Raw genomic sequence first — 13017 nt, forward strand, 5'->3', positions numbered from 1 at the left:
AGAGATTGTAGTCCCAGCTTTTCAGGTATCTGGACTATCTGCGGGGGAAGTGTCGCTGGACGTGGTCCGAGCTTTAAGAATCTACATAGATCGTACTAGTGCCATCAGCAAAACAGATTCTCTCTTCATCCTGTACTGGTTTCATAGAAGAGGATGGCCTGCTAGTAAACAGACGCTGGCGAGATGGCTCCAAATGGTAATATCAGAAGCTTATTCTCATGCAGATCTCCCTACTCTGGCTAATGTCTCTGCACACTCTACACGTAAGGTAGGTCCTTCATGGGCAGCACAACAGGTTGCTTCAGCAGAACAGATATGTAGGGCAGCCACATGGTCTTCCATGAACACATTCATTAGACATTATGCCTTGGATACTTTTGCCTCTCAGACTTCGGGCGAAAGGTCCTCCTGTGTAATCAGGAGCGTCCCCACCACTAAAATTGGCTTTGGGAATCCCAATGTTATCCTGTGGATAATCCTCTGGACCCAGCCAGAGAAATAGACGTTATGGTAAGAACGAGGTTACCGAGGACAGATGTACAAATTTGTGCCACCAACCACCCCGGAATGTGAGCTCAGTAGTGGGGACTCCCAATATGCAATCAGGGTATCCTAATCATCTCGAAAACCCCTACGTGTTTTGTCCTTTAGCAGGACTTCCTCAGGGGTAAAATCAAGATATATAACAAGGTAGGTACATATGGTTCCCACCAAAAATAGTTATTTGTGCAGACTGGATATCTGCCCAAATGAAGCACAATAAAGTTGATCAACTCCTGTGGTTTAAAGTCATTTCTTAATATGGCACTCCAAGAAAAAGTTTGGACGCCCCTAGTCTACATGCACAAGTTTGTATATACATTAACATATTCATAGCCAAAGTATTTGGAGGAAGGTGGCAGTATTTGTCGTTAAGGACGATGTATATTTAGGAGCAGAACTCCGTTTTGAATTGAATTTATCTATAAAGTTTTTACCATTTGTGGCAAATTGGTCCGAGAATAACCATTTTGATTAATTTAGGTAAGAGCTGGAAGAAGAACAGTTACGTCTGAATGCTAAAAGAATGGCAGAAGCTGTAGCCAGAGTAGCAAGGAGGGTCAACGAGGTGGTGGAGAACGGAGGACACCATCTAGGTAAGTTGTTGTCCAGTTATTTATTTCCTATTGTGGTGATGATGATGATTATTATAGCTAAATCTGAAGCGCTCCCAGTCTTCTTCATTTTCTGCTTTTAGGTGCTAGCCATTCCTTTCTGGTGAGTTGCTTCCAGATTTCTATTTATAAGATTACTTACTGAAGTGCCCAATTTATAGATAATAAATATAATAAAGCATATACAGTATGTATAAAAGCATAGTAAGTAAACAAAACCTTACACAGAGTGTTGGTATATTACGGAAGTCTCAGTCTCATAGATGCACTATGGGAAGAATCCAACCCGGCAGTGGTAGTATGATGATGTGGGCAATGTTCTATTGGAAACCTTGGGTCTTCGAATTAATGTGGATGTTACTTAGACACATACTACCTACTGCACTTAAACATTGTTACAGACCAAGTACACTGCTTTATGGCAATGGTATTCTCTGATGGCAAGTGACCTCTTTCAGCAGGATTATGTGCCCTGCAACACTACAAAAATTGTTCAGAAGTGGGTTGAGGAACATGACAAAGAGTACAAGGTGTTGACTAGGCCTGCAAATTCCCCAGATCTCAAGCCAATCAAGCAATTGTGGAATGTGCTAGAAAAAAATGTCTGAGCCGAGGAGGCCTCACCTCACCTCACAGCTTACAGGACTTAAAGGATCCCCTGCATTTTTTTTTTTTTTTACCAGATACGAGTGGTCACCATCAGAGGTTCAGTGTTTTGTTTTTTAAACTGATGTTTATACATGAGTAAAAAAAAAAAATCCATTGTGAAGATAGATTTTAGCAGTTTTGTAGATTGTGGTCATTTTTATTAATAAAGTATTGTAAATTATCTACATTGTCGAAACACTGAATATCTAGCTATCTACATACATAAAGGACTGTTAAAACGAAAGTATCCCCCTACTTAGAGCACTCTGGAGTAATGACAAATGTGGACAATTGGTACTTCAGAGGATAGTGCTCACCATATATTAAACAGCATATTACTTAAATATGTTTTCACATAATCGCAATGTGGTGACAAAAACCCCCCCACTTGAATAGCGCTACAATTGTTCAGTGTGTTCTCCATTGTATTCAACAACAGTTTCCATTTGAAGAACATATTGTAGCATGTGAGGTGGGATAGTCAGTAGTGACGTGTAATGGTGTCTTTCAGATCTCACAAAGTATGACTGACTTCCTAATATATCTTGTTCTTCACAAAACACTACAACCAAAAGTCGCATAGGGTGAGGTCTGGTTATAGGAGTTGCCAACGTGTCTGGCAGAAGCAACTGATGATTCATTTTTATACAGTGTTGCCTTAGTAATTGTAGCGCTTATAAAGGGAGTTTAATTGTCTTCTGGTGATACAATTTGTATCTTTTTTTCTTCAAGACCAATTTGGTTTTGAAAATATGGGAGTAAGTCCGTTCCGGCGAGTGTTTTCTAAAGCTGCAATAATTTAAAAGCCAAAACCAGTGTTTTGGTTTTGCTGTTAAATTATTGGAGCTTTACATAGAAGGGAAAAAAAAATGGGCAGACTAGCCAGAATAGTGCTGATACAATGGGTTTGTCTTTTTAAATTATTGTAGCTTTAAAAAATGGGCAGACTAGCTGGACTCGTGTCAATGCCTTCATCTCGCAGGCTATTACATTTCCCTCTATTGAATGAATTCATTTTGAGAAGATACTTTGTTTTGTGATTATCAAACTGCATTTGTGGTTATCACTAAGTCACTGGTCTTTGGGCCTAATTCAGACCTGATCGTTTGCTATGGTTTTTTTGCACTACTGCAAACAGCTAGTCGCCGCCCATAGGGGAGTGTATTTTTGTTTTGCAAGTGTGCGAACGCATGTGTATCAGAGCTGTGCGAACAGATCTTGTGCAGTCTCTGAGTAGCCCAGTACTTACTCAGCCGCTGCGATCACTTCAGCCTGTCCGGGATTGGAATTGACGTCAGGAACTCTCCCTGCAAACACTTTGACACACCTGCGTTTTTCCAACCACTCCCAGAAAACTGTCAATTGCCACCCACAAACAGCTTCTTCCTGTCAATCTCCTTGCGATCACCCGTGCAAATTGATTCTTCGCACAAACCATCACTGAGCGGCGATCTGCTTTGTACCTGTGCGATGCACCTGCGCATTGCGGTACATATGCATGCACAGTTCTGACCTGATCGCAGCGCTGCAAAAAACGCTAGCGAGCGATTGGGTCTGAATTACCCCCTTTGTGATTTCTTGGCTTATTGTGCTTGACTCAATCTCTAGAGTGCTAGCAGTGTCTGTTAGCTTCTGCAGCTGCACTCTTTCCTTAATTCCCCCCCATTTACTCTGAGTTTCCCCTTCCGTTATGCTCTTTGCTTGTTGTATCTGTTGGAAAGCAGACTACTGGTCCAACATATTAGCCTCAGTAGACGGTAGTTGTATCACTGACCTCTCTATCTAACTATAATACTATTATGTTTGGTGTAGAGTTGGCTTACACATAAGGATATACCAAGAGAATATGGATTACAGTAGGATCACCTATGTTAATTCTATCACGATGTGTTTCTAAATATATATATATATATATATATATATTCTATGAGAAAGAGCCCGCACATCCAATATACTGCTTCAAGAAAACTTTTATAAAATATTCAGAAAAAGTTCACATAACTCCATATAAAGTGCATGTATCCGGAATAAGGACAATGATAGAGGTATACAAGCCTGCCAGGGTGGTCATAGATAAGTCCCACAAATTCCGGTAAGCGTCAGCATAGTGTCAACAGCTGTTTCGGTGCCCCATGTGCACCTTCATCCTGGACTACTGATGCCAGTGTGAGAGCCTCTTATAAATGGTCCAAACAAGTGTGAGTGAGTTTACCTGTGCAGTGCCATTCCCACCGCGTCTGTCACTCCAGGAAGTCTCCACCCGGAAGTGACGTTGCGTCACCTAGGGAACCGCTTCGCCATTACCAGCGCAACCACTCCAGGAAGACTTCACCCGGAAGTGGCATCACTTATCGTCGGGGTGTTCTGCACACGAAACCCTGCGGTATTTGTTTGTTTCCGTAATAATCGGACAATGTCCGTCCGTGATACATGAAGTCAATTTCCCGCTTGCATAATTTAAACAGTTCACGGTACAGCTCTTCATTAGACACCACCGTGTCATCGTTAAACATCGGCTCTTTGATAAGGATATGTTCAGCCGCCAAGTCAGAGAAGCTGAGCGTGTCATAATTTTCACACTGCAAAACATATGATAGGGCGTCACCCGGATCCATCTCACTGGTAGCCATGTCTAACCGGCGTCGGTGCGCCTGACACTCGGTCTATGTACTTAAGGCACGGCTCACGAGACTGTAGGTACTTGATGTTTTGGATGCAAGTTCACAATACCAAAGATCCCCGTGCGGTGCAGATGGCTGTGTGCCTGAACTTGGTATTGAATGAGAAAAATGGGGAGGTGCCCTGACAAACGAGGTGTAGCTTGGTCCACAACTGCACACACCCGTATCTATATGCTCCTCACACTGATCCGGCACTCTCCTCTCCCACTGGGTCCTAGCTCCGTTTCCCTCCTCAGGGAATGGGTACCCTTCTATAACCTCCTCAAACAGGCGGCACAGGCTGTATAAATGGTGAAAACGTCCAGTGCTTAATTTCAACGTTTCGGGGTCAAGCCCCCGTCTTCAGGAAAACACACTACAACAGTGACAATACATGTGACAACCTTTAAATAACTCACCCCTCCAAGAAACGCCAGCTTCCGGGGCGAAGGCGCCGCCCGCGGCTCCGGGCCTCGCACTTCCGGCCCCGGCTTCCTCTCGTCACAGGAAGTCGTCCTGCAGGAAGCCGCGTCACCACGCAGCCCGGCGGCGCCCCGCAACGGCTGTTGGCAAGACAACAGTTTACACGTCACTATGGCAACCCTATACAAAAACAAAACATCAACCTGAAAAACAACGAGATCCCGCCTGCGGGCATTCCCGATGCAAGTAAAGACAAATGTATAGTAAAACACATTTGAGTATATGTGAAGTGCTAATAAATTATTAAAATTAAATTATTTCTCTTACGTTTTAGAGGATGCTGGGGACTCCAAAAGGACCATGGGGTATAGACGGGATCCGCAGGAGCTTGGGCACACTGAAAATACTTTAACTGGGTGTGAACTGGCTCCTCCCTCTATGGCCCTCTTCCAGACCCCAGTTAGACTTTGTGCCCAGGACTTACTGGACACTCACTGGGGGAGCTCTCCTGAGTTTCTCTGGAAAAGACTTTGTTAGGTTTTTTATTTTCAGAGAGACCTGCTGGCTACAGGCTCCCTGCAGCGTGGGAGTGAGGGGAGAGAAGCAGGACCTACTACTTCTTAGTTTAAGGGCTCTGCTTCTCGGCTACTGGACACCATTAGCTCCAGAGGGTTCGATCACTTGGTGCGCCTAGCTGCTTGTTCCCGGAGCCACGCCGTCACCCCCCTCGCAGAAGCCAGAAGAAAGAAGTCGGGTGAGTATGCAGAAGACAGAAGACTTCAGTGATGGCAGAAGACTCCAGTAACGAAGTACAGCGCAGCGGTAGCGCTGCGCTCCATGCTCCCACACACTTCACCAACGGCACTCACAGGGTGCAGGACGCTTGGCGGGAAGCGCCCTGGGCAGCATGTTACTCGGTCTGGGAGCTGGCAGAAGGCAGTTCGGTGCCTCAGCACCGTTTTTCAACGCCCGCCGGCATTTTCTTAATTTCAAATTTAGCGGGCTGAAACGCGCTGGGAAGGGGCGGGGCTTAGCCGCACAGCTCGTCAGCGCCATTTTCTCTCCTCCACGCCGCTGCAGGGAACGCTGGCCCGAGACCTCCAAGCTCCCCTAAAAGTAACAGGGAGCTAATCGGGGGGGGGGGGGGGCACAGTTATTGGTTCATAATCCATAGCAGCGCTGTCAACATATATTTTCTTTTGGGATATATGGGCGCTGGGGTGTGAGCTGGCATACTCCCTCTGTTTCTCTATCTGGGCTTCCTTGTGAGTCTGTCCTCTAGCTGAGGCGGTGAGTGTGTGTCGGTGTATCGACATTCCGTGTCTGCATGTCTGAGGCTGAGTGTTATTCCCCGGAGGAGGTTGCTGGGGGAGCAGATGTGGGTCTGGAGTTGGCCCCGCCAGCGCAGCCGACACCTGATTTACTTACAATGTTAAGTACGCTTAATACAAATGTGGCCTCTTTGTCTAAAAGGTTGGATAAATCGGAGTCTCATTCTCAGGTATGGAGGAAATCCATTCAGGATGCTTTGTCTCAGGTGCAGACCCCATCAGGGTCGCAAAAGCGGCCTTTTACTCAGTTGGTAGATACGGATACCGACACGGATTCTGATTCCAATGTCGATTTCACTGAGGCTGCTTTATAGCCACATTCATGTACTGAATACTCTTAACTAACCGTGGATGTAAAGGATGTTTTACATATTTCTGACGAACCTGCGGTGCAGGAAACAATGATTTTGCTTGTTCAAAGGGAAAAAACCTGAGGTGAAGTTTCCCCCCTCTCATGAAATGAATACTCTTTGCGAAAAGGCTTGGGAGTCGCCGGATAAGAGGTGGCAGATTCCCAAGAGAATTTACATGGCGTATCCTTTCCCCTGATGACGGGGAAAAATGGGAGTCGTCTCCGAATGTCGACAAGGCTCTATCTTGGTTGTCTAAGAAGGTGGTGCTTCCGTCCCCTGACACGGCAGCTCTCAAGGATCCGGCGGATCGCAAGCTGTAGACGTCTCTGAAGTCCATGTTCGCTTATACGGGTGCATTGCTCAGACCTGCTGTGGCGTCGGTATGGGTGAGTAGTGCTATTGCTAAATGGGCTGAGAATTTAGCCGCTGATATGGATACGCTTGATAAAGATAATGTTCTTTTAACTCTTGGTTATATCAAGGACGCTGCAGATTACCTGAAGGATGCGGCGGGGGATGTAGGTCTCTTGGGATCAAGAGCCGATGCCATGGCGATCTCGGCCAGGAGAGCGCTGTGGATTCATCAATGGAATGCTGATGCCGACTCCGAGAGCTATGGAAGCTCTCCCCTTCAAAGGTAATGTCTAGTTTGGTGACGGCTTGGCTGATCTGGTGTCTACCGCGACGGCGGGTAAGTCATCTTTTCTTCCTTATGTTCCCACACAACAGAAAGACACCACATCAGCAGATGCAGTCCTTTCGTCACAATAAATACAAGCGTGGAAAAGGTTCGTCCTTCCTCGCTTCAAAGGGTAGAGCAAGGGGAAGAAAGTCGCCTGCAGTATCAGGCGCCCAGGACCAAAAGTTCTCCCCTGCCTCTACCAAGTCCACCGCATGACGCTGGGGCTTCCCTGGGGGAGTCCGGACCGGTGGGGGGCCGTCTGCGGATCTTCAGTCAGGTCTGGGTTCAATCAGGCCTGGATCCTTGGGTCCTAGATATAGTATCTCAGGGATGCAAGCTGGAGTTTCAGGAGGTGCCCCCTCACCGGTTCTTCATTTCGGCCTTACCAGTGTCTCTTCTGGACAGGGAGGTGGTGAAGGCAGCAATACAAAAGTTGTGTCAACAGAGGGTCATTGTTCCCGTTCCCCCGTCCCAACGGGGGAAGGGGTTCTACTCGAGCCTCTTTGTGGTACCGAAACCGGACGGTTCGGTCAGACCGATTCTGAACCTATAGTCCCTCAATCCATACTTGAAGGTTTTCAAGTTCAAGATGGAATCTCTTCGAGCTGTGATTGCCAGCCTAGAACGGGGGGACTTTATGGCGTCAGTCGACATAAAGGATGCCTACTTACACGTCCCGATATATCCTCCGCATCAATTTCAGACGCTACCGTTTCGGCTTTCCGCGGCCCTGAGGATTTTCACCAAAGTCATGGCAGAAATTATGGTTCTCCTTCGCAAGCAAGGGGTTACCATTATCCCGTACTTGGACGATCTACTGATAAAGGCGAGGTCCAGGGAACGGTTGCTAAAAAATGTGGATTTGTCTCTGTCCGTTCTGCGACAACACGGTTGGCTGCTAAATTTGCTAAAGTCTCAGTTGATTCCGACTACTCGGTTGCCCTTTCTGGGCATAATTCTGGACACGGGCTTACGGAAGGTGATTCTTCCGGAAGACAAAGCTCTGGAACTCCAGACGATGGTCAAGGAGCTTCTGAGGCCAAAAAGTGTGTCGGTTCATCAATGTACTCGGGTTCTGGGGAAGATGGTTGCGGTGTACGAAGCCATTCCGTTTGGCAGGTTTCATGCCCGGGCGTTTCATTGGGATCTGCTGAGCAAGTGGTCCGGGTCCCACCTGCACATGCACCGGAAGATAAGTCTATCTCCAGGGCCAGGATTTCTCTCCTGTGGTGGCTACAAAGTTCTCACCTCCTAGGAGGGCGCCGATTCGGTATCCTGGATTGGGTCCTGTTGACAACAGATGCAAGTCTCCGAGGCTGGGGCGCAGTCACCCAGGGAAGAAATTTCCAGGGGAAATGGACGCTTCAGGAATCTTGTCTCCACATAAATGTTCTTGAGTTAAGAGCCATTTACAACGGCCTGCTACAAGCAAGAAGCCTTCTTCAGGGTCGGCCTGTCCTGATACAATCAGACAACATAACTGCAGTGGCGCATATAAACCGTCAAGGCGGAACAAGGAGCAGGGCGGCTATGGCGGAGGCCACAAGAATCCTTCGCTGGGCGGAACAGCACGTGAGCGTCCTGTCAGCAGTCTTCCTTCTGGGAGTGGACAACTGGGAAGCAGACTTCCTCAGCAGACACGATCTCCACCCAGGAGAGTGGGCTCTTCATCAAGAGGTGTTTGCAGAACTGACGAAGCGTTGGGGAACTCCGCTGATCGACATGATGGCGTCTCGCCTCAACAAGAAGCTTTGGAGGTATTGTTCCAGGTCAAGGGACCCCCAAGCCAGTGCAGTGGACGCCCTGGTAACTCCGTGGGTCTTTCAGTCTGTGTATGTGTTTCCTCCGCTTCCTCTCATTCCAAAGGTGCTGGGAATCATTCGACGAACAAGAGTGCAAGCAATTCTTGTCATTCCAGATTGGCCGAGAAGGGCCTGGTATCCAGATCTTCAGGAATTACTTGTGGAAGATCCTTGGCCACTCCCTCTAAGAGAGGACCTATTATTGCAGGGACCATGCGTGTTTCCAGACTTACCGCGGCTGCGTTTGACGGCATGGAAGTTGAGCGCCAAATCTTAGCTCGGAAAGGTATTCTCGGGGAGGTCATTCCCACTCTCCTTAAGGCGAGGAAGGAAGTTACGGCGAAACATTATCACCGTATTTGGAGAAAGTATGTTTCGTGGTGTGAGACTAAAACTGCTCCTGCAGAAGAATTTCACTTGGGTCGGTTTCTCCATTTTTTGCAGGCAGGCGTCGATGCCGGCCTTAAATTGGGGTTCCTCAAGGTGCAGATTTCGGCTTTATCTATCTTCTTTCAGAAGGAATTGGCTGTTCTCCCTGAGGTTCAGACTTTTGTGAAGGGAGTGATGCATATCCATCCTCCGTTTGTGCCCCCGATGGCACCATTGGATCTTGACGTGGTCTTACAGTTTCTTATGTCTTCCTGGTTTGAACCTTTGCGTAAGGTTGAGTTAAAGTTTCTCACTTGGAAGGTGGTCATGCTGTTGGCTCTGGCATCTGCCAGGCGGGTGTCTGAGTTGGCGGCCTTGTCACACAAGAGTCCGTACTTGATCTTCCATTCGGATAGGGCGGAATTGAGGACTCGTCAACAATTTCTGCCGAAGGTGGTTTCTTCATTTCACATTAACCAACCTATTGTGGTACCTGTGGCTACAGATGCTGTGGCAGTTCCAAAGTCTCTTGATGTTGTGAGAGCTTTGAAGATCTACGTCGCCAGAACGGCGGTGGCCAGGAAAACAGAGGCGCTATTTGTCCCCAACAAGATTGGTCATCCTGCTTCGAAGCAGACTATTGCACGCTGGATTTGTAGTATGATTCAGCAAGCTCATTCTTCGGCTGGGCTACCGGTGCCGAAATCAGTGAAGGCCCATTCTACCAGGAAGGTGGGCTCATCTTGGGTGGCTGCCCGAGGGGTCTCGGCACTACAGCTTTGCCAAGCAGCTACGTGGTCGGGTTCAAACGCCTTTGCTAAGTTTTACAAGTTTGATTCCCTGGCTGAGGAGGACCTCATGTTTGCTCAATCGGTGCTGCAGAGTCGTCCGCACTCTCCCGCCCGTGTTGGAGCTTTGGTATAGACCCCATGGTCCTTTTGGAGTCCCCAGCATCCTCTAGGACGTAAGTGAAAATAGGGTTTTAGTACCTACCGGTAAATCCTTTTCTCCTGGTCCGTAGAGGATGCTGGGCGCCCATCCCAGTGCAGACGGTTACTTGCAGTGTGTTCTTATTAGTTGCATTGGTTTACACACAGGTTGTGTATTTGTTGTTTCAGCTTGTTGCTGCAGTTAAATTCATGCTGTTATCTGGTTTAGTGTTACTCCGGTTGTACGGTATGTTGTGGTGTGGGCTGGTATGTTCTAGCCCTTAGTTTGAACTAAAATCTTTTTTCCTCGAAATGTCCGTCTTTCCTGGGCACAGTTCCTATAACTGAGGTCTGGAGGAGGGGCATAGTGGGAGGAGCCAGTTCACACCCAGTTAAAGTCTTCTCAGTGTTCCCAAGCTCCTGTGGATCCCGTCTATACCCCATGGTCCTTTTGGAGTCCCCAGCATCCTCTACGGACTAGGAGAAAAGGATTTACCGGTAGGTACTAAAATCCTAATAATATATATATATATATATATATATATATATATATATATAATGTGTGTATGTGTACATAGATGTGGTGTAGACCTAATTCCGCGCTAATGAGTGAGCTTCAACCTTAAGACGTACCCTCTGTTGGCTGGGGTACTGAGGTAGGATACAAGAAACAAAAAAATGTCTAAGGGAGCTGTGTAATTGTAACTTTAGATGTAGGTTCTTTTCCAAGATTATTTGACCACAGAATCATTAAAATAAATTTATTCACATATTGTCCTTGAACAGTACATTTGCAGTGAGTAACGTGTACCTGACAAAGTTTAAAATACAGACTTTGATACACAACCTGACATAAAAATATCTAAATGAATTCATCCAATGATGTCTTTCAATGAATGTCTGATGTTCTCACATCTGAACCTCAACCCTGTGTGTGTGTGTATGTATGTATGTATGTATGTATGTATATATATATATATATATATATTATAAGGGCACGGTCGTGCCCTTATATTAAGGCTGAATCAAACAAACGGAATTCTCCCATAGGGAACTTCTGAGATGGGGGCATGGTGTTTGAGGGGCTACACCTCAAAACTGATTGGACGTACTGAGCTGAAATTTGGCATGGACGCGTAGAATCGTCACCCGATGCTGCATGCCAAATTTCAGGGCAAAATAATAAAAAATGAGGAATTGGGAGTAAGCTAAAGTTCCAACTGTCAGTTTTTTTGTGCAACTCCCTCTGTGGCTTTTTGACAACGTTTTCCCATAGAGTGAATGAGGATTTGTTTGGGAAGGCATAACTCAAGATAGAGGACGAATTAAGACTTGGGGTTTGTTTTACTAGATAGAGTATGCCCCAGTGTAGTGCCTTTTGGGGTTGTGGTTTTTCAGAAAGTTATAGGGTTTTTTTTAATTAAGAGAAATAAGCCCCATTATAGAGATAGGGCATTTCAATTTGTTGCGCCTGCGCAGTGACCGCCAGCAGGGGGTGTACAGAGAGTAGCTCTGGCAGTTGGGCACGAGGAGACAGAGAGGGAAGGAGTCACGTGGAGCTGCAGGAGGACAGCCAGCGGTTCCCGGCGTGTGAGTTCATTGAGGTCCATGAAGCGGGAGGAGATCGCCGGAGCTGCGTAGCACTGGGTGAGTTCTGTCAGGCAGCCCACCGCTGTGTACCCAGATTCCACTTCTCCCCCGCGTGTCCGGCCACCCTCCCCTCCCGGCCGCGCCCTCCCTCTCGCTGTGTGCCCGGCCGCCCGCTGGACCTTCCCTGGTGGCTGCCTGCGTCTCCTCCCCGCGTCTGTGGTGCGGCTGGCAGTAGGAGGCGTCTCGGGCAGCTGTGTCCGGCCATTCCTCCCTCCTCCGCCTCCCGCTGTGTCCGGCCCTCCCTCCCTGCAGTATGCGGTATTTATCACGGTCTCTATGGTCACCAGTCCACCCGCCCTCCCTCCCTGCTGTGTGTCCGTCTCCCCCCTCGCCCTCCCTGCTGTGTGTCCGTCCCCCCCCCTCGCCCTCCCTGCTGTGTGTCCGTCCCCCCCCCTCGCCCTCCCTGCTGTGTGTCCCCCCCCCTCGCCCTCCCTGCTGTGTGTCCCCCCCCCCGCCCACCCTGCAGTGTGTCCATTCGTCCCCCCCTCCCTGCTGTGTGTCCGTCCGCCCCCCCTGCCCTCCCTGCTATGTGTCTGTCCGTCCCCCCGCCCTGCTGTGTGTCCTTCCATACCCCCCCGCCCTCCCTGCTGTGTGTCCCCCCCGCCGCCCTCCCTGCTGTGTAAACCCCCTCGCCCTCCCTGACACACACGCACACGCAGCACCTGACACACACGCACACGCAGCACCTGACACACACGCACACGCAGCACCTGACACACGCACACGCAGCACCTGACACACACACTCACGCACCTGACACTCACACTCACGCACCTGACACTCACACTCACGCACCTGACACTCACACTCACGCACCTGACACACGCACTCACACGCAGCACCTGACATACTCACACGCAGCACCTGACAGACACGCAGCACCTGACACACACACGCAGCACCTGACACACAAACACGCAGACATGCAGCACCTGACACACACACACGCAGACACGCAGCACCTGACACACACAGACACGCAGCACCTGACACACACGCATCACCTGACACACACA

At 48.4% G+C, this 13017-nt stretch overlaps 1 protein-coding gene across 6 annotated transcripts in view; it reads left to right on the forward strand.

The window, feature by feature from the left end:
• LRRC20 (leucine rich repeat containing 20) overlaps positions 1-13017 on the forward strand; it is a 1148610-nt gene that overhangs the window by 104291 nt on the left and 1031302 nt on the right. For all 6 annotated transcript variants that reach the window (XM_063961448.1, XM_063961449.1, XM_063961451.1 and 3 more), the window contains exon 2: positions 1024-1136. In XM_063961448.1, the coding sequence (XP_063817518.1) occupies positions 1067-1136 (70 nt within the window). In that variant the 5' untranslated portion in view covers positions 1024-1066. The remainder of the gene's footprint in view (positions 1-1023; positions 1137-13017) is intronic.

This window comes from Pseudophryne corroboree, chromosome 3 (genome assembly GCF_028390025.1).
Source record: "Pseudophryne corroboree isolate aPseCor3 chromosome 3, aPseCor3.hap2, whole genome shotgun sequence".
Classification (NCBI taxonomy): Eukaryota; Metazoa; Chordata; class Amphibia; order Anura; family Myobatrachidae; genus Pseudophryne; species Pseudophryne corroboree.